At 36.6% G+C, this 26,415-nt stretch overlaps 1 protein-coding gene across 1 annotated transcript in view; it reads left to right on the plus strand.

Annotated features, from left to right (window-relative positions):
• The window catches only part of CNTN5 (contactin 5), a 1,344,835-nt gene that overhangs the window by 1,204,456 nt on the left and 113,964 nt on the right, over positions 1-26,415 (plus strand). The window contains exon 16 of the mRNA XM_033204902.1: positions 4,824-4,944. Coding sequence (XP_033060793.1) covers positions 4,824-4,944 — 121 coding nt within the window. The remainder of the gene's footprint in view (positions 1-4,823; positions 4,945-26,415) is intronic.

Raw genomic sequence — 26,415 nt, forward strand, 5'->3', positions numbered from 1 at the left:
TTAAACCTATATAAAAATCTCTGTTTCATGGCTGATACCCAGTTTTTTATGCCAGATAAGATTTAGAAAACTAAATCTCATAGACTTGATATGCCATATTACTTTGCCTTACAGAGAAGAATGGTTGATGGATAGGTTGGAGGCTAAGGATGCTAGAGATGCCTTGTGATGAACACCTTGAGACACTTAAATAAACCCTAAATGAAAGAACAGAAGCTGCCATAGCCAGCAGCCTTCTGAGCAGGTCATTCAGCACAAGTTCCCTATTTACAAGAACACCACATTAAGTTCCTTTGTTCATCAATTGGTTTCTTCCCCATGCATTCTCAGCTTCTCACTGTGCTTGCAGCATTCTGCTATCACCTTTGGGAAAAAATGCTTTAAGAGTAAGTATTTATGCTTTTGAAGCACTTCCTACTAGTTCATGTATGTACATTTTCCCCCCCACTCCCAAACACCAATATGTTATGAGAGAGACAGTGAAGGTGTTATTATCCCAATAAGGTGACTTAACCAGAGTCCCAGGGCCAGCAAGTTTCTAAACCAAGGCTGGAATTGAGGACTTCATTTTCTGAGTTTAATGCTTTTTTACAGTAAGAGAGAAAGAACGTGAGGAATATTTATATCTAAAATAAAGCTAGGTATTTATCAAAAAGCTTACTCTAGCTATGGAAAATATTGATATCCAGTTTGCTGAGGGAGTTAATACCAATTTAAAAACCTTCCTCTTGGCTAAGAGTGCAATTATAGTGCCCTTCAACAGATAAATTTTATCAGACACTTACTATATGCCAGACACACTGCTATGGGCTTTACTCACATTAGCACACTGAAACTCTGAGAGAAGCTCTGAGCAATAGAGTAATTTTCCCAAGGTGAATATCTAATAAGTGGTGGAGCAGGGATTCACACAATTCTGTCATACTAGAACCCATATATACTTTTGAGGTGTTTTTTCCACTGTCTTTCTCCATGGTCTTTCTCTATTTTCCTAACTTATTAGAGAGGAAAAGGGGCAGGAGGGCTAGAGGTATTGTCAGCCATACACAGGAAAGGAAGCAAGCCTTCATGCATTCGTCAGCTTGCTTAATGATCCTGGGCTGCACTAGTGCTAGCTCGCCTCTGGGAATGCCCAGCGTGGACCTTGGGGGAGTTGTTCAGAAATGGCAAGTGCGAGTTCAGAGACATGAACAAAGTGACACTGGAGCATAAACAGGCGAAGCTAAGGAAGCCTAGGGAGAGAGAGTCCAGAAAAACCTCTAAGCTGTGTCTAAAAGAATCTTTCCAGGAAAAGAAAAAAGAAACAGCACCTGCAACAGAACAAAAAAAGCGATGCAAACAGGCTATGGGAAGTATGCCTATGTCTAGGTAAGTGTGAGGTTGATGTTGGAGAATGACAGGATGAAGTTGCAGGAGGTAGAATCATGCTCTAAAGAGCTATGTCACAATAAGTTTGGACTATATTCTAAAGGCAACAAGAGCCGGCAGACACTTTGAACAGCAATGCTAAATTAGCTTTCATTATTTAGGAATATAATTGGCAGTCGTATGTTGGATGAGCAGGACACTTAGTCAAAATGAGAACTAAGAATTGGACTTGGGTGGAAAGACAGCATTTTCCGGTTTTATTTCAGTCACTAATAAATGTCACAGTAATCTAGCAGTTGCTCTAATGAAACTATGTGACCAAGACATGTAAATGACATAGCCATGTTGCTGCTCTCACAGAGAGTGAATATACATCCTGTTTCTTAAAAAGCCTTCATTTATTTATTCATTCAACAAATATGTGTTAAGCTCCCCACTACGTGGCAGGTACTATGCAAGGTTTCGGAGCACTGTGTTAAGCACTAGTGGTCTCAAAATTCATTCGAAGCAACAAGTAGCACCATTTGTTCATAAGGTCAACGAAGCAGAACAAAAAAAATGACAGAAAATAAAGCACGTGTCAGAGAAAGCAAGAAAAGAGAGAGTAATTCCTAAGAGATAAAAAGTGAAAATGAGGTTTAAGTTTAAGAAAGCAAGTATCTGCTTTAAGTAACCATTTCATTAAAAGTGCACTAAATTGTGGAGGTTCTGTCTCAGGAACTGCATACTGTGAGCTGAGATTTAGTATAATGGGCTCCCACATGAATTCCTCTCATTACTTCTCTTGAAAGATCAGTAAATCTACTTAAAGGGTAATTTAGGTTTAGTGTTCACAGTCCCATTCATTTTAACTTTTAATCTTTCCTGTTTAGGATGTTAAAAATATGATGCAGATATAATCTAAAAGAGAAGAATTGGGCCCAAAATGAGATGATTTTAACTCCTCAAATGGTCTTGATATTGATAGATATGCCACAGGCTGTAGACTTTTTGCTTCTGATAGATGGTGATGGAGCTTTGGCCAGTTTCTAGAGCACTGCACACTATTAATTGCAAGAACCAAGTAAAGGACAACACAGAAAAGATCATCTATATCTCGCTTTCCTGAATTCCTTGGACATTTATGTGATTTTAATGACATCTCTTCTTTATTCCATTAAACTTTTTTTCACTGTAATTCCATGGAAAGAAAGAGGTTTGAGAAATTTTGTCCAGGATATAAATAAATAAATTATTTGGGAAGACAAAAGTCTGGAAAATGAGACTATCAGTTATTAATTACAGGAATGTGATTTTATGACATTTTTCAAAAATGTGAGCCTGAAAAATCACTTATAATCAGTACTTTTCTGCTGTTAAACTGCCACCAGTATGATTTGTGATATTAAAAAAACAAGCAAGCAAATAAAAAAAAATGCAACACAACAACATCAACAACAAAAGGCATTATCTTTCCCATAGTGCTATTTCTAGGAAAAAAAAAAAAAAAATCAAATCCTCCCTGATTTTCTGAGGCCTCACCTTAGATTTACCTTTAGACATAGGACCTATTCTGGGCCCATGGTGTTCACAGCAATTCCTGATTAATTGTGTACCCCATTAAAAGACCTAAAAAATCCAGAGAGAAAGAAGCTAAAGTGGGCCCATCTTACCCACAGTGGCAAATATTAAAAAGCTTATTACTATAGTATTAAATTATATTGATTTGAAACTAAATTGTGGTTTATTAACATTTAGAGTTTGCTTTTATTTCCCAATTTAAAAAAAAATCAAAGATTTCAAAGTTGCTTTTTCTGATTTGAGAGAAGTAAGCACTTAGTCTAGTGAAGAAGAGAAAATGAATTCCGCTAGGATTTAAAAGTAGCAATTTATCCCAAAGAAATTAGCAGTGTAGGACATTTACTGAACAAATATCACATTCCTTGAAATAATTCTTATGACATTTTAATGCATTCTTGCTATGAAGCATTTCCTTGTAAATGTCTAAACCAGACCATGTCTTAACAATTATTTCATGAGAGAAAACTTCAGTATCCTCAGAAGTTCAGACTATAACAGGAAGGCAAAAAGCAAAGCAAAACAAAACAGAAATTAAATAGCAGAAGGAAATGATCTAAAACACAGTATATAATGTAGTGATTCACTGAAATAAATATTTATGATTTGAGTGATAAAAAGTTTACAATGACTGTGCACCCTTTCTATGAATGCTAAGAAAAGAAAATTCAAAAGATATCTGGAAATTTGTCTAGTTTTTATGATTTTCATAAAACCCATTGGTCTATCTCAAAATAAAGGCGAACAACTGAATTCTTAAATAATTATCAGGATATTGCCTACTGAAAACAAACATTACTTTTTAAAGGTCTGTAATCCGGGATGCCTCTGTACGATTTTCATTACATAGTATTTCATGTGCTCAATTATTGTGAGAGAAAATTTTTGAGTTCTTTGATGATGTCATTTCAAGCAGCATGCATCTTATCTTATTCCGATCGTCATTAGATTGCAAAATGGAAACTGAAGGGAATATTGGAGTTTTGCTATGTCATTATCTGAAAAATAAAAACCTCCTGATTTATTGTAAATATCAACCAGATCTTTACATGATCACGATAAAGGAAATCTTTCTTTCCAATAGAGTAAATTAAAGACAACATTAAGTAATGGAAGGTTTGTACCAGACATTTTAAAGTATAGGAACATCACCTATCCCATGAACTAAAACATCTCAAAGATATCCTCCCCGGTACTCATTGATCTCCCTAACTGCAGGTTTTTCTTCAACTATGTTCTAATCGTCTTGCCCCCATCAAGAATCAGGTAATTGGAGCTTCCTTTGTGTTCTGTAACTGCACTGATTAACAAAGATTCAGGCTGACCCTGCTCCCTGATGGTGGTGGTTATGGGAGGAATACATCTTTGTTAAGTAAAGACACATGGCTTTGGGACCAGCAGTCTTTCAACTGAGCACATACTAATTCTGTTGCCTACAGTGTTCTTAGGAAAAGAGCCATTCAATAAAGTCACATGAGATAATATTTTGATGGCTATCTTTTCATAATTCATTTCCCACAAGTTGCTGTTCCTTTCAATACGATTTTCTTGACACAAAAACATCTGTCTCTGAATAGCAAAGCAACATTTCTGCTCAGTGATTATTTCTCCAATACTTTTAAAGATACGAGTTTGTACGTACTTAAATATTTTTAAATATCTTAGCTGCTAAATCATTATATGCAATATTAAATGTTCAACCCCTTTATTAGCAATTGTTAAAAACAAAACTTCTATGTGTTCCTTAAAAAAGGCCATGTTTGATTTCTGAATTGTTGTTAGATAAACTATAAGGCCAAAAATGTGTCTTTTTACTGAATATGCAAAGTTCCCCCTTAAACCACCTTGAACTAGGCAGATGTGCAACATTTTAAACTGGCACTTCATCCCTCTTTCAGCAAGCATCCTCTGCAGATTTAATGATCAGGAACATCCTTCTGATGCATGCTGGGAGATATGGCTGCAGGGTACAGACCACAGCAGACAGTGTGTCAGATGAGGCAGAACTTCTTGTTAGGGGTGAGTATGCTAATAGTGCAGTCTGAAGACATGATCACCATAAATTATCATACAAAGGAATTTAAATGCATGGACTTTGAGCACATCAGTACTGTGCATTTTACTTTCAATTTTACAATATATGTTATTTTTGCTTAACCTTTTGCCTTTGAAAAAATTACATGGAAAACTGCTCCTTAGTAACAGACGAAAACCACCGAACTAACTTCAGAGTCCAAAATACCTTTAGTAGTAAGTTGTCACTAAGTGTTTAACTAACCTAATGCCAAGGAGATAATCTAAACAGTAGAGCTACTAAGTCACTTGGACTACAGAGATAAAATTTGTTTGTGTGTATATATGTTTTTCAAATGAAAAGCTAGTGGAAGCCCCAGGCATTTTTTTCTTCCACTACTTCTAAGTTGGACTTCCAAATACAGAAAAACTGCATGTATAAGATGGTGACATTTGCAATGGTTAAGTGACAAGGATTTTTTTAAAGTCTGAAAATGTCAACATACAACCTCTCTGTGCAGAAATGACAGTTAAATGGTTTCCAATTATCAAACAGGACACCAAACTCTGCAATCCTAGGAAGCTACATCTTAAGCAAATGACTAGAGCACCCCTTTCCTTTAGCACAGTATTCCACAGTATGGGAAATAGAGATCATAGCATGAATTTCCTTCCTTCTTTCCTTCTTTCTTCCGTCCCTCTTTCCTTCCTTTCCTCCTTCCTTCTTTTGTTTTCTTTTTGCTTTTCTTGAAGTACAATATTTCTACATTTTCACCAATCATAAGCATACAGAGGTATAACTTAATGAACAATGACAAAGTAAACACACCATATAACTATCATTCAAAAACTAGAACATTACCAGAATCCCACCAGGTGCCTCTTCATTTTTCATCTTACACAATTATATCTTGAGTAGTATGAGTATTGCATGCTTAGATCCCTTGTATGGTCTGTACAGATAAAACAAAAATATCTATAGCAAGAAATTATATTTTAGATTAACTGGTCTTTTATTCATCTGAACTCTTACAATTTAAATATTAAAAATCTTAAACAGTTAACATAAGGCATAGAGTGAGCTTCATCATCTCTATGTTTTAGTTATATATATCACCAAATGTATATGGATTTTGGTAGTGCATTCATCATTGGTTCAAGTAAAATGTTTTTAAAGAAGTGTATTATCTGGGTGATTGGTAGTTTGTTCATGTTTTGTGTGTTTCTGTTCAGAAGGCTACTTGATCTTTTCTTCAAATGTATATCTAGAATGTATATCTGTGTTACCTTACTTTTTAAAAGTATTCATCCTTTCAATACATTCTATTCCATTTAGCTAAAAAGTTCTCTTTGTGCCTTCTGAAGTTACAAGGCTCACGGAACTGCAAACCCTACACTCAGTCAAATTCATAGAAAATTGCTTTCTCCTCTTGCTGTGATCTGTTTTAGATTATGTATATTTATTGTGTGTACTTGCCTAGTAATTTAGAATGAGGCTCTTAAAATTGGAGCTTTCCAAATGAATATCACAATTTAGAGACTGATAAGAAACCAGGTATTTTTACTGGACTATAGGAGGCAAATTTAAGTGGCAAAGTAACAATCTGCTTTGTAAGTAAAATTAAACTCAACAGGGTTTAGAATATAATTCAAGTTCAGCTTTCATGTACTGCTCTTTTAGCCTTTGGCTTTATGCCTAGGAGATGATAAAATGCATAAATGTTGGGATTATACCCAATAGCAATTTCAAACAGGTTCCTTTTGTCTGAATATTCATGTAACATTCAGCTTAAGCTTTCACTTGAAGTGAGTTTCATCACGTCACCACTTTTCCATTATATATTTGCATTACTTTTCTAAAATTAGTAAAAATATCTTGCCATTTCTTCCTGGTGAGTCTTAGACAGATTTAAACACTGAACTAAGAGTTCTGGTTCTCTTTTAAAAAATTGTGTAAGTTTACAGCTCCTGGTAATTCAACAAGCTTTGATGTTTGAATATTGCTGTTTTTAATGTTGGCTTGTGAAATAAAACTCAAAATAGTTTTACTCTGCCAGTCTCCCTTCTCACACTCCTCTATTTGTTGGTCTGTAAACTCATGGTATTCTAATAGTATATGCCACAAGACCGAAGCTGAGCATTCTAGATGGAGCTTTTCTGATGATGGCTACAATTCTGGCAGCAGAATACTTAAAGCACAATTATTCAAATATGTGTCACAGAAAGATGGGGATAGTAAAAACAATTTCCCCATTCATCTTTTAGTAGAATACTAAAAGTAGTTTGGCTGAGCAGTTCACTTTGCTCAATGTCTTCATCACAAGGAACATGCTTGGGTAGCAAGGATTATGTTCTTATTATTCTATTTCAGTGGAAATTTAAGGGAAAAAAAATATATTCTCTTTGATGGATGGGAGCAACTTTTTTATTGTCTTCCTTCCCATGAGAGATAGTCTATAAAATTCTTTTGTACATTTTTACCAAATCCTGCAATTCTTCAACCTTGCCCCACATGAACACTAAATTGGAACACAGGTGTGTAGCCACATGGCGTCATCATTGCCTGTTTAGAATCTGAGTGTTTCTGAGTAGTAATGTTTCCTGATACTCTCCCCATTCACTACTTTATGGACTATTTTTTCCTCAACTGCTTGTTTGCACTTTTGCCTCATTTTGCTTGTGAACGCCAGTGCTATTTTTCACCTCTATTCCACCATGATCACCTTTCTCCAAAGATTGCTTTTTTCATAAATAGTTAGCTGAAGTATAAAGTCACTTGCTCTCCCAAATTTAATATTCAGTGAACCAGCATTATCACAGCACCAGGCATAATCTGGAAAACCATAACAGAATGATTATGTTCGAAAACATTATTTTGCTGAAATATAAAAGGAAATCAAAGCCACACCTGGACATCTGTGCACCATTTTAGTCACTTAAGTGTGCTGTAACAATAGAGAAAGCAAGACTAAATATGGCTATAGGGAACCTTTTTAAAGATGAGTAGAACTCGATCATGCTATTAGGGAAAGGGAGGTAGATATGTAAGAGAGAATCTCACTGAGGATATACAAGTTGTTAAGAACCAGTATTCCCAGACAGTATCAAAAGTGATCAAACACAAAGTAAAAGACTCTGGAGAAAGGAATATTTTTTTGTTATTTTATTTTTCAGAAATTAATGTTAGAAATATGTTTTCCAAGGTAATTATAAGAGTAGAAAACTGTTTAAAGAATAAGATGTGCTTATCTAAGCTAGGGTAACTAGGAATGACAGCATGATCTTTCTATTCTGCCCGGAGGCAGAAGAAGTGATAAAAATTCACTTTCTCATACAACTTCTCTATTCGTTTTACTCTGCTTCTTAATGCAAAACAGTAGGTCAAGGAACTCTGGGAATAGTCAAAGAATAATCAATAATCTCTTGAGTCCTTCTGAATACGCAGCCTTTCCTCAAATTTGAATGATTTTCATTTCCTGAATTACAATTTACAAGATGAATCCAAAGTGTCTTTGTTAATAGTTGAATTTGAAACGAATGAATTAACCTCAAGATGTCACTTGTTGGGAGACATCTAACTGCTTTTAACCATCCGCCTTGAACCCCACCCTATCACTTCTTATTCCTAGCAGATTTCAACCTGGCTTTCAACTGAACTTTCTTCATCTGCCCAATCAATTCAGTTCCATTTATTATTTCCAATAATTATTTATTTCCTTGAATATCTAACTTTACTCTCTCCCAACTCAGCCACTTTTCACTGCAAAACTAAAATCATTAAAATTTTGACCGTGTTGTCAATAAAATAAGTCTACTGGTATTTGCTTATAATTTGCTATTCCTTTGTTCACCCACCTATTCAATCAGCACCTGCTCTGTGTCAGGCACTGAAGTCGGCACTCTGAGTGGAGAGGTGAGGAAGCTGAGGTCTCAGCCCTCAGCCAGCTCTACATCCACTAGTCCTCCAGTGTGAGGCACCTTTGGAATTAGGGTGAGATGTACCACAGAAGTTCACCTGGGTACATTCTCAGTCTCACAGAGGAAATAATGAGAGATTAGGATAAAACATAAGCAGAGCTATGAGGCTGGATATGTAATCTATGAAGAACAATGCCAAATGGAAACACAGGACCCCTTGTTGAAAATTATTAATAATTTCAAGACAGTGACAGAAAGGCATTAATCTAAGCATTGGGCCCCGAACTTGGAAGTTTGCAGATCTTGAACTGCACAGCTCACACACCCAGGAAGCTAGCCCTAACAAATTATATTATTCATATACAGAAATAAAAGCATGTTAGCAAACAGAGGGGGCAAATCACAACAAAGTGAAGTTCTTTCATCTATAAAATTAGATATAAGAGCCTACATCAGCAGTTTATTAGCTTTACACACACACACACACACACACACACACACACACACACACATACCTTTATTTTACTCCATGAGTCATATTTTGAAAGATTTTGTTGATTGTGTTGATGTTATCACTAATTTATGTTTCTATTTTAATTCCAGCCAAAGCCTTCTATCATCATAAGATAGACAATGCTACCAAACTATATAATTTCATTCCAGCCAACATCAAAACTAACTTACCTTTTAGCTAGTTGTAAAGTATGATTGGTTTGTTTGTTTCAAATGGTTGAAAGTAACCTGAAGAAACCAGTTTTTACCTGGATAGAAACTAATTTAGGCACCTTTGATAAAGTATCTCTAAATTCTGTCTAAGCGCAAATCTTTAGTGATTCTTACTAGCAAGAGAGGAAAGTTTGAGAGTTTTCTGCCTATGCTCTTGGAAAAGATGCAAGTACTGTCACTGTCCCAAATGCAATGGGAAAATAAAGCTCAGCGAATACCTTGAGCATGTTTCTAATATATTGTTAGTTTATTTGAGAGTTGAAGCAGTATTAATGTGCTCTATCTTCACATTTCTCACTGCACTACCCTTGTGATCCACGTAGATTCTAAATTGATGTAAATGTCTATTTTTAGCATATGGCCACTTCTGAATGTTTCCAAGTGTTAAAATACACAAATATTCAACACAAACATCTTTGGAGCATAGAGGTTGCGTAGTTTTCCTTTTCCACCATTGATCTAATATGTAAGAGCTTGTTGTGCTTGGAGATTGCATAAGCCTTCGGATGGTTGAGTAATGATTTGGACTCAAAAGAGTCTCCAGTGAAAAGGACAAAATCCAGTAGTTAGGAAAAGCAAAGCTTGTTTTGCTAATATGCTGGTATTTGGAGTCAAAAAGACAATGACAAATGTTTTCAGTATAATTTTTAATCCTAGTTAATATTAATAGTAAATACATTTGCAAATAATAGAGAATTAAATGTATTCAGCTAACAAAATTATTTTTCAGTATTTTTGAAAACTGTAAAACACAGCTATAAAATGTCCTTCCTCTTAAAGAAAAGCTAATTTCATTCACGCTCTTATTGAAATATTCTGCACTATTGTAGTAATATTCAATCACTATTATCACTATTATTGGATGGGATTATTTAAGTAGCTTATACCAATCACTTTTCTATCTTAGACTTTCTCTAATTAGTGTGATTGACATTTATAAAATTTCTTTTAGACATTGAAAAGCAGTTTAGTTTCTTTTCTCTTATGCTTTTCATATGGTGGCTTGCTAACCTGTAGAACTCTTCAACACCTGACAAAAAAAGTAACATTTTTTGTCAGTCAGGTGTTCAGATTTTCTGCACCAGCTTTAGTTCGGCTCATTGAAATAATAGTTACCTGAAGTGATCTGACTGGCCAACATGATTAAAGCAGTTTGCATGCATGTACATATATATCTGCAAATATAAAATGAGCAAATAGGTGAATTGTCATTGTACAGAGACAACCAACCAATACAAACTAAATCTCTTGTATTTTGCTCCCCTAAATACTGAATGCCTGCCAAAAGCCAGGCTCTTTTCGGCACTGATACTTCCGTCAGCTGACTGAGACATTCTCGGGTTTCTTGATGGCCGTATTTTGCCATTTTGAAACAAATATTCTGCCTTCACTCTTCGAATGTGAGAAAAGTTCTAATCAACTGAGTTTTATATAATACATATTTGGATTTATAAATTGTAAGATGAAATTGTATTTCACTATAATTTGTCCCACAGACTTAACCTATGTTTCTTACACATGCATCCTAATATAAAAATATAGTCACTTCACATTTGTGTAAGTTTGTGGAGATAAATTCTTGGTGTCTGGGCTTATATTTTAAAATCCAATTTCATTCACTGTTCAGTGAGTGCTTACTACATGCCAGGACAGTTCTAGAGTGCAAGAGGGAGACACGGTGGGACAGGTTTGGAACAAATGCTTTCTGATGCTATGGGAAGGAGTTTAACTCTTACGCTACAAGTGATGCATATCCATCAAAGGGTCATAGCAGGAAAGGGACAGGATAAGATGTCTCTTTAAAAAGACCATTCAGGAAAACGTAGAGTGTTTTAGAGGACACTGTGACTAGTGGCTTGCTAATAAAGCAGATGAGACAGTAACAGTAATCTTGACAAGAAATAAGAAAGGTCTTATACAAGGCAATAATAGAGACAGGAAGGGGTGTGTATATATTCAAAAGATAGGAAGGAGACAGGATCTACAGAACTTGACAGTCGACTTGTTATGAAAAATGAGAACGAGAAGGCAAAGAAGATTGCCAATTGTAATGTTTAATTGAGTGACCCATCAGAGGAACACTGTATACTGTAGTTAGACTAACAGAGCTCCAAGTTATACTTAGAGTGCCAAAGTAGTTATTAATGAGGTCTTTTTACCCTCAAAATTGTCCTGGTTTAGATGATAAATTTTGTGGTCCCCCTAATAGAGAATGATCATGCAATCACATTCCTGACCATGTTTATATAATCAGGAAGATGTGGAGAGAAGTGGATTGCTCGTAAAGGAATAACATTTAGGGTTCTCTAGAGAGAAGTATCCAGTAAGCAAACAGTTGTGTAGCTGTGCAGCTCAGGAGAGAAACATTGGCCTTGACATCTAGATTTGAGTACTGTTCGCATTTTAAAGTCAGGTGTGAATTAAATTCAAGAGTCTGTGAAGGCCAGGCATAGTGGTTCACACCTGTATTCCCAGCATTTTGGAAGACAAGGTTGGCAGATCACTTGAGGTCAGGAGTTCAAGACCAGCCTGGCCAACATGAGGAAGCCTCGTCTTCACTAAAAATACAAAAATTATCTGGGCATGGTGGTGCGCACCTGTAGTCCCAGCTACTCAGTAGGCTGAGGCAGTAGAATCTCTTGAACCCAGGAGGGGGAGGTTGCAGTGAGCCAAGATTGCGTCACTACATTCGAGCCTGGGAACAGAGTGAGACGGTCTCAAAAAAAAAAAAAACAAAAACAAAAAACAAAACTAAGAGTCTGTGAAGAATAGCAAGGGGAAGATGTTAGAATGGAATGCTGGGAAACATCAACATTGAAGAGGAGGAGGAATTTGCAAAGTAGATGTGAAGTTGCTATCAGAGACCAAAAGCTACTATGTGAAAACCCAGGTAAATATAAATCATAGGGACAAAGAGACAAGACAAATAGAGGAAGGAGAAAATGGACAACAATGTCAAAATCAAGTAAAATACGAGCCAATACATACCAGTGAATTAAGAAACTTGGAAGTAAATGATGGCCTTGGCAAGGGCAAGTTCAGAGGAATGATGCGTGTAATAACCAAATTATGGTAGGTGGAGAGATGCAAACAATTATGTGTGAAAGGTAGTGCAGAATCTTAAGAAAATCCTTGGTTTTTAAGTCAGACAGACTGGGTCACATCCCCACAAGCTCTTACTAGTTGTGAAACTTTGTGTAAGTCATTTAACGTTCACCTTGTTATCCCTTCATTCATTCAATACTTACTCATCAAACATTTATAGAGCACATAGTACATGGCAGGCATCGTGCTATGATCTAGCTAAACATGAACAACTTTATGTTAGGGAGAGAAACATCTTTTTACAGCATAATGTGAGATGTGCTGTTACCCATGTATGAACAGCACATTTTGCTCTCTGACCATCAGCTCCATTACTAATAATAAACATAGCTAACATTTATCGGGTTCTTCCTATATGTCAGGCACTGCACTAAAGGCTCCATATTATAATAATTGTTTCACTTTAGCATATCATATAAAAACAATATAAAAGAGGTACTATTTTTATTTCCATTTTGTAGATAAGGAAACAAAGTCACAGCGAGGTTTAAGAATTCGTTTGAATGTCACTAACAAGTAGAAGAATAGTGAGTAGACTCCAGGCAGACTAGCATTTAAAATTACTATACTGCCTTCCACTGTCAATTGCCAGATTGTTTCAATTTCATTTATCATGATATCCCCTAGAACCAATTAGTTTCCGATACATTATAGTTTCTGAAAAATATTCATACATGTTTGTGGAAGGAAAGAAAAAAAGGACAGGGAGTTAGAGAAAGAGTAGGGTAAAAGGGAGGAAGAAAGAAAGGAGAACTCTAAGAAACAAGAGAATGGAGTGACAAACTTTGCCTAGGGGTCAGAGAATTGCTATCAAGATGGTATACTCACTGAAACTTAAGGATCTGTCCTCATTTGCTAGCCCAAGAAAGAATGAAGATATTCTACATTACCTTGCAAATACAGCACTTTTTTATTACCATCTCAAAGGACAGGTCTCATTCACAAATCCTCTAAAAGTACCTAATCTTTGACCACATGACCATGAGACAATAGTATTAGTAATGACTTTCTATGTTACACCTTGGCCTAAATGACCACAAACCTTACTGAAAAGTCTGAACTTCCTCTGACGGCCCATATCTTGCCATGCATCCAAAACAGTAAATTCTACTGACTGCTTTCTCAGAACATCTTGTGGGACTTCTTATCTAGGTGCTGTGGCTTTTGCTAGAAAGGAAGAACTTCATTGCCATTGCTTTTGGTGTTTCAGTCAAAAAGTCTTTGCCCATGCCCAAATGGGATCTAATTAAACTACAGAGCTTCCGCAAAGCAAAAGAAGTGATCATCAGAATGAACAGGCAACCTACAGAATGGGAGAAAATTTTCACAATCTATCCATCTGACAAAGGGCTAATACCAGAATCTACAAGAAACTTAAAGAAATGTACAAGAAAAAAACAACCTATCAAAAAGTGGGTGAAGGATGTGGACACTTCTCAAAAGAAGACATTTATGCAACCAACAAACATGAAAAAAAGCTCATCATCACCAGTCAATAAAGAAATGCAAATCAAAACCACTATGACATAACATCTCATGCCAGTTAGAATGGTGATCATTTAAAAGTCAGGAAACAAAAGATGCTGGAGAGGATATGGAGAAATAGGAATGCTTTTACATTGTTGGTGGGAGTGTAAATTAGTTCAACCATTGTAGAAGACAGTGTGGCAATTCCTCAAGGATCTAGAACCAGAAGTACCATTTGACCCAGCAATCCCACTATTGGGTATATACCCAAATGATTATAAATCATTCTACTATAAAGACACATGCACACATATGTTTATTGCAGCACTATTCACAATAGCAAAAACTTGGAACCAACCCAAATGCCCACCAATGATAGACTTGATAAAATGTGGCACATATATATACACCATGGAATACTATACAGCCATAAAAAAGGATGAGTTCATGTCCTTCGCAGGGACATGGATGAAGCTGGAAACCATTATTCTCAGCAAACTAACACACGAACAGAAAACCAAACACCACATGTTCTCACTCATAAGTGGGAGTTGAATAATGAGAGCATATGGACACAGGGAGGGCAACATCACACACTGGGGCCTGCTAGAGGGGTGGAGGTGGGGGGTAGGGGAGGGATAGCATTAGGAAAAATATCTAATATAGATGACAGGCTGATGGGTGCAGCAAACCACCATGGCATGTGTATACCTGTGTAACAAACCTGCACGTTCTGCACATGTATTCCAGAACTTATGAAAAAAAAAAAAAAGGAAGGATTTCTGGACAAAATGCCACCAAGAAAATTGAGCACTGATAGACTTCTTCCTGCATAATCTCTTCTTGTTCTCTGATTTTTAATTTTTTTCAACCCTTTGATATTTGTTGTTTTTGCCTACTTATCTGTAAATTATACCAAGTGTCATGAAAACAAAACAAAATGGCCTTTAATGTTAAAAAAGATGGTCTTAAACTCATCATTTTAGGCAAAATATTGGAAGTACATTGTATCTGTTCATTTGTTTGAATTGTTTGGAAAAATCATCCCATTTATTCATATACTTTGTATAGACACATCTAAAATCAGACATTTTTGTTTTTTCTGAATGCATTCTGTTTCCTGTGACTGTCACTTAGACTGCTTTGGCATGCCTTTTGAATACTGAGTAGTAATTTACTGTCATGTGATGTAGGAGATCAGTCAGAGTGATGGAGAAACTATAGGGAAAGGAGCAGGTCTTCTGAAAGGTTGGAAGGCTCTGCATAGCTTCAAGAGAGAATAGTTGAAGGCAGCTGTTCTCTGACCCTGAGGCAGAGGGCGAGGAGTATGCTGAGGGAGGAGGAGGAGGCGGTAAGGTAGATGATGGTTCTTCCTCCCCTCCCTTTTAAGCTCTTCTGTGTAGAGCAGTGCCAAAGCAACCCTAACTAAGACCCATAATGTTAAAGATATTACTGGGACCCATTGCCCTTGTACATGATGTCTTTTAAGATTTCTTCCCACTTGTTCCCAGAGCTCTAGGTCTAGTGTGCCTTCTTCTGGGAACCATGGGTTATGGAAAACAACAGTTTGCATTAGGTCCCTTAATTGGGCTTCAGAGACTGAGACTCCACTAGCTTTAAGCAGCTGTTTCAATACTTTTATATACTGTTGTCCCATGATGAATGCCCTCGAACTTGGAAATCCCCAGTGGGTACCAATTACTTACTGCACAGTCACTTCACTTTCATTTTTGAGGGTTCCATCATGATCCATTGCAGCATTCCTCACATGGGGCACCACTTACTGGGTCTGTCCCACAGACTCTGGCCTACGGATGAAATGAGTACTCAGACACAGGTATGCAGTGTAAGAGCAGCTAGGTGACTGCCTGACTCTAGTGTCCAGAAAGCAGCCCTGAGAAGCTGGAGCTACTTGCTTTTATTCAGTGCAGGCACAATGCCAAAAACTCATATAACCTGTAGGTAACTAACATTGATTGCCACCCATTCAGGGAACATCACAGGCACAGATGATCAAAGATCAGTTCCTGGCCAACATAAATAAACAAGCCTGTTTAAGATAAATTGCCCCACACTTCCTTGTACCTACTCCTTCTTTAAGCATTCATTCATTGGGGCAGAGTAAGTCCAGTCCTGCACTCCCAGAGGTGACTGCTCTGAGAGAGAGGACTGTGGGCCTTCCATCTGACCGAGGAAAGCCACTGGCATTGCCCTAGTTTGGAACAGGGTATGCTGGCCGGCCCCTCATGAAGTTTCCTGCCTAATTGCTTATAGGGTTGCCATTTTTGTCAAATTCGGACTTACATTGATTTGCCCAATGTTTCCCCTTTTTATGTCGGGGGGGCATATAAAAGGGATTCTTTTTCCTGAGTGACTTTGTTATTTACTATTGGAGCATTCCTGCTTCACATGACCTGGCTCTCCACATAGAAAACGATTTGGGCCGGGTGCGGTGGCTCAAGCCTGTAATCCCAGCACTTTGGGAGGCCGAGACGGGAGGATCACAAGGTCAGGAGATCGAGACCATCCTGGCTAATACGGTGAAACCCCGTCTCTACTAAAGAATACAAAAAACTAGCCGGGCGATGAGGCAGGCGCCTGTAGTCCCAGCTACTTGGGAGGCGGAGGCAGGAGAATGGCGTGAACCTGGGAGGCGGAGCTTGCAGTGAGCTGAGATCCGGCCACCGCACTCCAGCCTGGGCGACAGAGCCAGACTCCGTCTCAAAAAAAAAAAAAAAAAGAAAGAAAACGATTTGGGTTTTTCTCCCTTTTCATTTTAGGTGGCTTTAATACCATAGCCAATATTCTGGCTTTGTGTGTTTCAGTCTCCACTAGCTGACATGCTCATATAAGTTCCGTGACTGTAGCTGCCTTTCCTCTGATTGCCTGCATTGCCTTCACCTATTCTCCCCCAAAGCTATGCAGAGCGTTCTGATCTTTTAGAAGGCCTGCTCCTTTCTCTATAGTTTTTCTCACCTCCCTGATCAATCTCCTACAACGGTAAAGCCTGGAATATACAGTCTTTTAGGGACCATACACTTCGTATGGCCTGTTTTTGACAACCCAAATGTGGTAACCAAGAAAGAACTCGGCTGGTAAGAGTGGCTCACCCCTATAATCCCAACACTTTGGGAGGCCAAGGTGGGTGGATCATGAGGTCAGGAGATCTAGACCATGCTGGCTAACACAGTGAAACCCGGTCTCTACTGAAAACACAAAAAATTAGCCAGGTGTGGTGGCAGACACCTGTAGTCCCAGTTACTCAGGAGGCTGAGGCAGGAGAATGGCATGAACCCAGGAGACAGAGCTTGCAGGGAGCTGAGATTGTGCCACTGCACTCCAGCCTGGGCAACAGAACGAGACTCCATCTCAAAAAAAAAGAAAGAAAGAACTCAAGTTCCAAGTAGAAGTTATGCTGAAAGTCAGCCCAGTGACTGGTCACATCTCCTAAGAAGACAAAAGTAAAATTGGTAAGTTCACTCTAGTCTCTATTTCCCAATCGCATTTTATTTAAGTCTGTGTTCCAAAATACTAAGTTCTTATTTTCTTGATTTGGTATAACACCACATACGATGTAGTCTGGTCCCAGAATGCTTCTTCACTGAACAATACAAAAATCTGTGCAGATTGAACAGAGGAAGGACTAGCATTAATTGGAAGAAACTTTTGGTGACTTTTACTGCAGATTGAATTTTCTCCTCCCAAACACCTGGCAAAGGTAATGTCTCCGTTTCACTAAGTACTCCTTAATTTGGAATTACAAAGACAATTAGCTCTCTAATGAGTTACAGCAAGTGAGGTGCAAGAGTAGGGGAAAAAACTGAACACCAGATGATGCTTGTTAATGCCAAGAAACAAAAAAAAAGAACTTGTTCTTTGTTAAAAATCTTTTAAATAAATGTTTCTCCTCTTTCATTTTTCAAAACTAAAATATATAAATATTATTGCTTAGTATGTAAGGGGAAAATCTGACTTCATAGAACATTACATGTAAAGATTGGCTGTCATGAGTACATAGGTCTCTACTCTGTATTATTGAGTATATCCATAAATTTAGCTTTAGAATCTTATGAATCTGCTAGGGTACCTAACAAATTAGGAAGACAGGGGAAAAGATAGTTCCTAGCTTTAGAAAAAATAGTTCATTATGAAAGAAATAACCTCTACAAGATTCAAAATGGGTAGGCATTGTAAAGATGAGATATCAAGGGTAATTCTCAGGTGTATTTATGGGAGTGGGAAAGTAAAGGTGCATAAATTCAAGGTGAGCAAAAAGTAGTGGAGAAAAGGTCTACCTGTATCTTTGCTGTAAATGTAGAATCAAGGTCTTTGTATTACCAGAACATTTAGCACTGGGTTTAGTCTATTGCTGATACTTAGTAAATATTAGTTGAATTTCAGTAGTCTAATTAAAAAATGACTCAATTTTTTTTAAATGCCTGATAATCTGTTTACCCTACCAATCAGTATAGCATTAGAAAAATAACCCAGGATGGGATTTTATTATCTAACCCGGGCACTAACTAAATAATCAGGCAAGTCATCCTACCTCTTTTGGACTTAATCTCCTAACTTGTCAAAAAAAAAAAAAAAAAAGAGAAAGAAGGAGAAGGCGAAAGAGAAGAGGAAAAAGGAGGAGGAGAAGAAGCAGAAGCAGCAGCAGGAGGAGGAGGAGGAGGAGAAGGAAGGAAAAGAGGAGGAAGAAGAAAGAGGAGAGGAAGAAGAAGAAGAAAGAAGAGAGAGAAATTAAATATTAATTTTCTGGTTTACATAAAATTTCAAACAGTAAATTGCTTTTTGGTAACTGGTAGATATTGTTGATATTCTCAGCTCTAGGAAGAATTTCCATGTCCCTTATCTTTAAGATTAAATAGCTGAACCATTGTTCTTTATGGTACAATAAAGAGGGAAATAATCTATATTTCTCCAATAGGTGATCTGAGTTCATTATCTATTGACAGAAATATCCATTCATATTCTGATTACTGTGTCCATCCTATTTAATTACAATTTGATAATACATTCTAATGGTGATAGAGTGCATTTTGACTGCCTCTCCCTCCTCAGGCATTTGAATACTGAACATGTCTCAGATTGGCACATGGATAGTCTTGGCATAACTGGGTTCTCTGTCAGTTTGCTGTCATTAGGATCAGCTGGGAATCACCATGCGGGCCATCTCAGTATATTCCGTTAACTGAGCTGATGAAATCTTGCATGAGTTTCCTGAAGTTGGTTGCACATATTAGCATCTATTTATATCATTAAAGATCCCATTGTGTTGACATCCACCCTTGAGCAAAATGTAATGGATATCTTAGTGTACAGATGAACTGTTCATGTGTGAAGGAAACACTGAAGAGCTTCAAGTATAGTTAAACAAAATCACCAAGAAGATATAATTGAGTAAAAAGAAAGTTAAATATATAAATTATATTTCATTCTAGATAAGATGTGTAGACCAAGTCATATTTAGAGATCATAGTTCAAGGGTCCTGCTTTCACACCAGTGACAATCATCTCTATAGGCCTGTGTCATCAACTTTATATCATATAAAATAAGAAAAAGTATTTATTATAAAATGGAGCTAAATCACAGTATTCAATATTTATAAAATGTAAATATGCATTCTGTGAATGTTTACATAGGACTTTGCCATACCTTCAGTTCAGCTGACAGTGAAGCAATGCAAAAATTATCATAAAGAGTAGAAAGCCTTTCGAAACACCACCAAGGACACTAAAAGATTTGAAAATAATTTCAAAATAGAATAATCAAATAAAATACTCAGATTTTTTAAACAATAAAACCAAATAGTGTGAATGACTTTCCAGTTATTCTAGAATTGTCTTTAATTGTAAAACATTCTAGGACAAACATACAAAATCTCAAGGAAAGGAAATGTTTTGCAAGTTACATAGGGTAATTATACCGAAGTGTCAGCATTCTCATTTGTCAGCACTCTGATTTGGTTAATTTACATGTTCATTAATCACAAAAAAGGATGGCATAAAACAAGTGTGCTTGAATTATATGTTTTGCTCAAGAGGTTATTGATTCATATAATTATTTCTTTCATACCAACTCAAGAAATAGAACTGTTATTAGTAAACTTCATTTGAAATACTTAATCACTGTTGCAAAGATGTTTTATCACCTGATCTGTATGAATCAGTAAATCAAAGCTCACATATTTGTCTCCAAACTTCAGCTCACAGATGTTAAGTCAAGCTAATAAGCAGCATCGATCATACCTCACTGAACAAGATAGTCTGCATTACAGAAACTCTCCCTATAATCCATCCATTATATGGAACATCTGTTACAAATTATCCAACCCCCCAGGACTGCTCTATTTAAGTGCTTCTGCAATAGCCCACTGTCTTCATTTCTCCAAATGAGTTAGATGGTGGCATCAGGATAGTACCAAGCTCACTGTCACTGTGTGACAGCAGTCATCTTTCAGTCTGTGCTGAACTCCAGTGGCACACTGCATAATGGTAAATGTTCTTCGTACAGTTACATAGCAAAAAATCCTCAGAGCATAAGCTGATAGCCATCAGGAAACCACTGACAGTTCTTTCTCCACTTTATATCAGTCCCTGCCTAAGTTAAGTACTTACTGTGTAATATGCTTTCTTTTTCAAGTCCTTAGGACAATATTGATTTGCTCATTTAGTTAAATATAAAATTAATAAGCCCAGATACATGTTTGTCAACTTTGGCTTATTTCCATGATCATGAAACATGTCTTGTAGAACATGTTGGTTTCCAGAAAAATCATGAGACTCTAAATACACAAAGCAAGTACAAATTTATACTGCAGAAGAAGAGTATTTTTTAAAGTGCCCTACTTAGAGTTTCCCTATATATCATCAAGGGTGCACCTATCTTAAAGAGAATGACTTTATAAATGCATTGCCCTGGTGTGTCATTGGAAATAACAATTTCAAATTTACTCTGTGATAGGTTTGTGAAAATAAGTTACAAGGGTATCTATTAATCATTAATAAGTGAATAGTGAGACTGAACAAATGTAAAAGTCCATATAGCCACACCTTATTTTCTTGATGTTAGTCTGCATTACAGAATTCTAATGATGCATACACAGTAAACCCAATATTGGATTTATAGACAACTTTGTACAAACATGGTACCTTCCATGTTTTACCACCTCATATGGTATTTACCTACAGGATTTCTTTAGCTTATCTGTTCTTAATGTTTATGCAATAGTAGCTTAATAAATAAATTTCAGGATAGCATCTAGATTGCTTGAAGTTTTAAATAAACAAGTTGACTATTTGTAATTATTCTTACCAGTTTGTAAAAATATATCCTAATATATCTGTTTTCCATTTCAGAAGGATCACCTTCGATGGATGGACAGCATTACTTTTATAGTGGACTATATAAACTGTCTGCAACTTCAACTCATGTAAAACTACATTAAATATTTATGTCTACTTTACTGCCTTGTAATCTTGGTTAATTTACCTTTCACCAGAAGTTTGTGATAATTGACCAGGAAGTTTTTGTTTTTATACAAAGAAATACAAAAATTATTTAAATAAACATTTTAAACATAGCGCTCTAGAGAGTCTTACATCGGCAACTAAAAACTTCAACCAAAAAATGACACAAGTCATTTTGGCTCACAACTCACTAGTCTGAACCTAATACAGAGCTACATACAAAATGAAGGCATCAGAGTTCAAGTCTTCAAATGACAATCACATATTCACAAATTATACTTATCAGGATCAATGTCATTAAATTTCTTTGTATAAGGCTTGTGTGGGGAAAGGATGGTTTAATTTTTGCTTTTGCTCACAATGCAAATAGAAAAATAATCATGTTCTAAATAAGACTGCAGGAGACCAGCATGCAAAGGATCCTCAGAAACTACCACTGTCATTGAAACCATGCTGACAGAATCTACTGAAAAAGTGACTTCCTGAAGCATCACAATTTACATTTGTTACAAAATCTTACTGCTAAGAAAAATGCTCATGTTTTTAATGATTTAGATTTTCACCAAAACAGTCCTACAGCCTTTGAGAGCTTCCATCAAATGTTTGCCTTATCATTTCAATGACTTCTTTCATTGGACTTCTCTCATGTTATCCAGTGGCTTCTGATTCACATTCAGAATAAAATCCAAATTCCTTGCCATTACCTTCCAATCCCTCTACAATCTGGCACCTGCTAATCTTTCTAATCTTTCTGACATTATCACCTCCACTGTCCTCTTTCTTTGCTGTGCTCCAACTGCCATACGCATTAACCTTAACAATTTTGCCATTGCTGTTCTCTGCCTGGAAAACTCTTGCCCATATTGTTTATGTGGCTGGCTGACTCTTTCTTATTTATTTCTCAACTCCCTATCAAATGTTGCCCACCTTTTCCTCATCCAATTTGCCCCACTTTTTTCTTCATTGCATTCGTTACTATCTGAAATTATATTTCACTTGTTTATTGACTTTCTACTCTTTAAAAGTCATGAGGGCAGACACCTTCCCTATCTTGTTTACTACCTTACCCTGAGAAAAGAGGTTTAATTGGCTCACAGTTCCACAGGCTGTACAAGAAGTATGGCTGAGAAGGCCTCAGGAAACTTTCAATCATGGTGGAATGCAAAAGGGAAGCAGGCACATCTTACATGGCCAGAGCAGGAGCAAGAAAGTGATGGCGGTGGTGCTACACCCTTGTAAACAACCAGATCGCAGGAGAACTCACTACCACCATGACAGCACCAAGGGGGATGGTGTTAAACCATAAGAAACTGCCTGTATGATCCAGTCACCTCCCACCAGACCCTACCTCCAACAATAGGGATTACAATTTGATATGAGATTTGGGTGAGGACACAGATCTAAACCAGATTAATTATACAAACGAATGAATATGTAACCCCTTTACCCTAAAGAGACTAATTACATTTTTAAAAATCAGACAAAGGAGGAAACATGGAAAGAATATGGAGCAGTCATTGAATAAACAATAATCATAGGCATTTAATGTTAAATATATTTCCATGTCCAATAACTTGTCAAAGACAGAGCAGCAAACACCGTGAAATAAAAGGATAAGATGTCTGAGAAGGGTGTGGTAGACGAGGGTTTTAGGAATTCCCACTGAAGCCTGGCACTCCCACCTCTGTAAGTCCTTCAGAATTTTCTCAAGCTGCATCCTACTTTCCACCTCATCCTGTTCTTTGTAGTGTGCATGTGTGTGTGCACACACACATATACACTCACTCTCACAAGAAACATTGATCCAAATATTAAAAATTAAGTGCAAATAATGATTCATGTAATTCATATTAAGTACAAATAATGATTTATATGCTATACACTACAGGGAGTGTATAGCAAAGAAATTAGAAAATCTAAACCAAAGGCTTCAGTGTTCACTAACATTTTATGTGCAAGAGGGGAGTTGCTATACTATCATTTGATATATCAACAAGCTGAGGACCTTATAATCTTCCTCAGTTTGCAGCTCCAGTGGCCCTAACTTGTGGCCTAGAAGCCCTGCCATATATACCCTGATCTCCACCTTGGGTCATGAAACCTCTGACAACAGCTTCTTTAATATACCTCATTGGGTACTGCTTCTCATTTATGGAGTCCTGCCCTGAGTGTCACATAGATTCCATTTAATTTGTGTGGTCACCAGCTACACCTAGTTAAATTCCTACTTGAAATTGCTGACTTCCATGGTACCTCTCATGCCAACTTTTAAACTCAATTACTTCTGTTTCTGTACATGAGCAAACCATAATGCATAAAGAATCAAATGAAACAGCACTGACTCAGCACCCATAAAATCGTGTTTTTCACTTCATATAGGCTTTGATATCTGTTCATCAATATCTCAGTTCATTACTGATTCCCCATCATGTAGTCATCACAGTGATTCCTGACGTCTTGAACCCTCTTCAGTCTCCAAATTAGCATCTTCTCACCCCTGTACTTCAGTATGGTCAGAATGTATTTCAATAAAAATTAATTTTTATTAAATTGAAAAGAAAACTTCTGAGATCCTCCTCCAGACTCCCTTTATTCTGCCAATATTCTTACAATTTATCCAAGTATGAAATTTTGGAATAATGTTTCACTCTCATTATTTACTTTGCCTTCATTAAGCCTAATGTCTCAGTCTACCTCCAGTTCAAAAACATGTACTGGTTTCCACTATCTACATAATTAAGTACAAACTTACTGCCATGGTGTTTAAGGTCTTTCCTTAACCAACTTTCCAACACCTTTATGGACTCTTGGTTCTCTGATCAAACTTAAGCCATATGCTTCTCCTCTCTTCCAAATGCCTTGGATTTTTCAGTCTTTTGGAATATTTGTTTACTTATTCCCTTTTTGTACCAACAAAATAGTCATCATCTTCCTCTTTAACTACTAGCCCAGAGCAACTGTTTTCTTGAAATCCTCACTGAAAAACTCATCCTTCCAGCCTCAATATCTAACAAACTTTTTGAGTCCCAGAGATACGGAGTGAATTCCTAAGTCTCTTAGCTGGAAAATGGCAAGGCCTGAACGAAAACCTATGTCTCATGGTAGCTACTCAGCCTTCATCTTTCAAAACTGTCAAGTTTAGCTTTTTATTTCTATCTTCACATGATAGTTTCTGCAATCCTTTTATGCCTTTTTTAAAATGAAGGTAGCAGTGGGAAGCACACAGAATATTCAATCATGATTTGTAAAATGGGGATGTTTTTGCTCTAAAATTCTTTTTCTGATTTCCAATACTTTGTTGAACTTTGTGATCATAGGAATATATTGCTATAATAGTACATCTTTAATAAGTCCTAAGTGTCTATCTAAAAGTGATAATTTCATTACCCTATAGGAAAATTTTCAATCATTTAAGACATTTTACTGCATACTGTGTTTACCTATCTGGCTGTTTGATTTGGCCAGCTATTCTGTCAGTTTTCCCAGTTGATTTGTCACTTTTAAATTCTAATGAATTTATCTGGAATAATTAGATAATTAGAGATCTTTTCTTCAGGTTACTTATGCTAATATAACCAGTCTTAGCAAATATAAGAAATTACTAGTTTTAATCCTTTATAAACTAAAGGATTTCTCAGTTATCCTTTATATCTTAGAATGTGTCCACTTGTAGATAATATAAAGCTTAACTCAAATTGATGTAAACAATAAAGAATCCACTGGTTTTCATGACAGGAAGTTAGGCAGGTGTTTTAATTGATTAATCTAGTGGCTCAACTTTTTATGCAAGGTCCCACAGGTTTGTTTTGTCTCTCCATTCCATCATCTACAATTTTGGTCCTACACTAAGGCTGGTTTTCACTGTAATCACAGATTGACTTCCCGGAATAACAGCGGCTAAATCTTCCTTGTTCACATACAACAGGAGAAGGAGCTAGTGAATTTCTCCCAAACTTCATACAAATATGCATCCTACCATCTGGTTATACCATTTTAGAGAATGTGCTTACTCCTGAACAAGTCTCTATCACAAGAAGATTGCCGTGATCTGATTGGCTTAGACCTAGCTTCCTGAACCAATCCTTAGCAGGGGCACATGAGATTGGCAGGACTGATACAGACTAATCAAGGCCATTCATATAATGAGGAGGAGGCAGAGGGGTTAATTATTTTTAGCATGCAGAGGTAGAAAAGCTACCTCTAAATTCATTTTCAACCAATAAAAATTTATTTGCACCTGTTCATAATTTTCAGTCTTCTGAAATCTACACGTCCTGTCTAGGCTGAATTATGTAAAGTAGTTTTATGTAAAAATGAATATCATGGAGTTAAAACTCATATACATATGCAAATAAGAATCAGAATAAAACCCCAGAGCTGCTTAAAGAATGTTGCTTGACATTACCTGAACTGAATTCAGGTGAATTATCTGAACTTTCTGAGACTTAACTTTTCATTTTTGGAAAAGGGGTATCACTACCAAATTAACTATAAAAATTAGAGAGAAAATATATAACATTTAGCACAATGCCTTTTACTTGATAGATGAGCATTAAGTCATTATTATTTCGGTATTTTCCCCTTATTCCATTATAAGCTCCCCAGATGGTAGAGATTATTGAATCTTCCAATGATAGTATATTTTTTTTTCCTTTTTGAATGTTTCATATATTTTCTCATTGATTATGCTAAAATCAAATGTGCTACATGGGTTGTTTTCATTGAGTTTAAAAAAGGAAGCATTTTGAGATTGATATTGTCAAAGTTACAGACTAGTGAGAGGCC

This window comes from Trachypithecus francoisi, unplaced genomic scaffold, assembly GCF_009764315.1.
Source record: "Trachypithecus francoisi isolate TF-2019V2 unplaced genomic scaffold, Tfra_2.0 Lachesis_group8, whole genome shotgun sequence".
In the NCBI taxonomy this organism is placed as follows: domain Eukaryota; kingdom Metazoa; phylum Chordata; class Mammalia; order Primates; family Cercopithecidae; genus Trachypithecus; species Trachypithecus francoisi.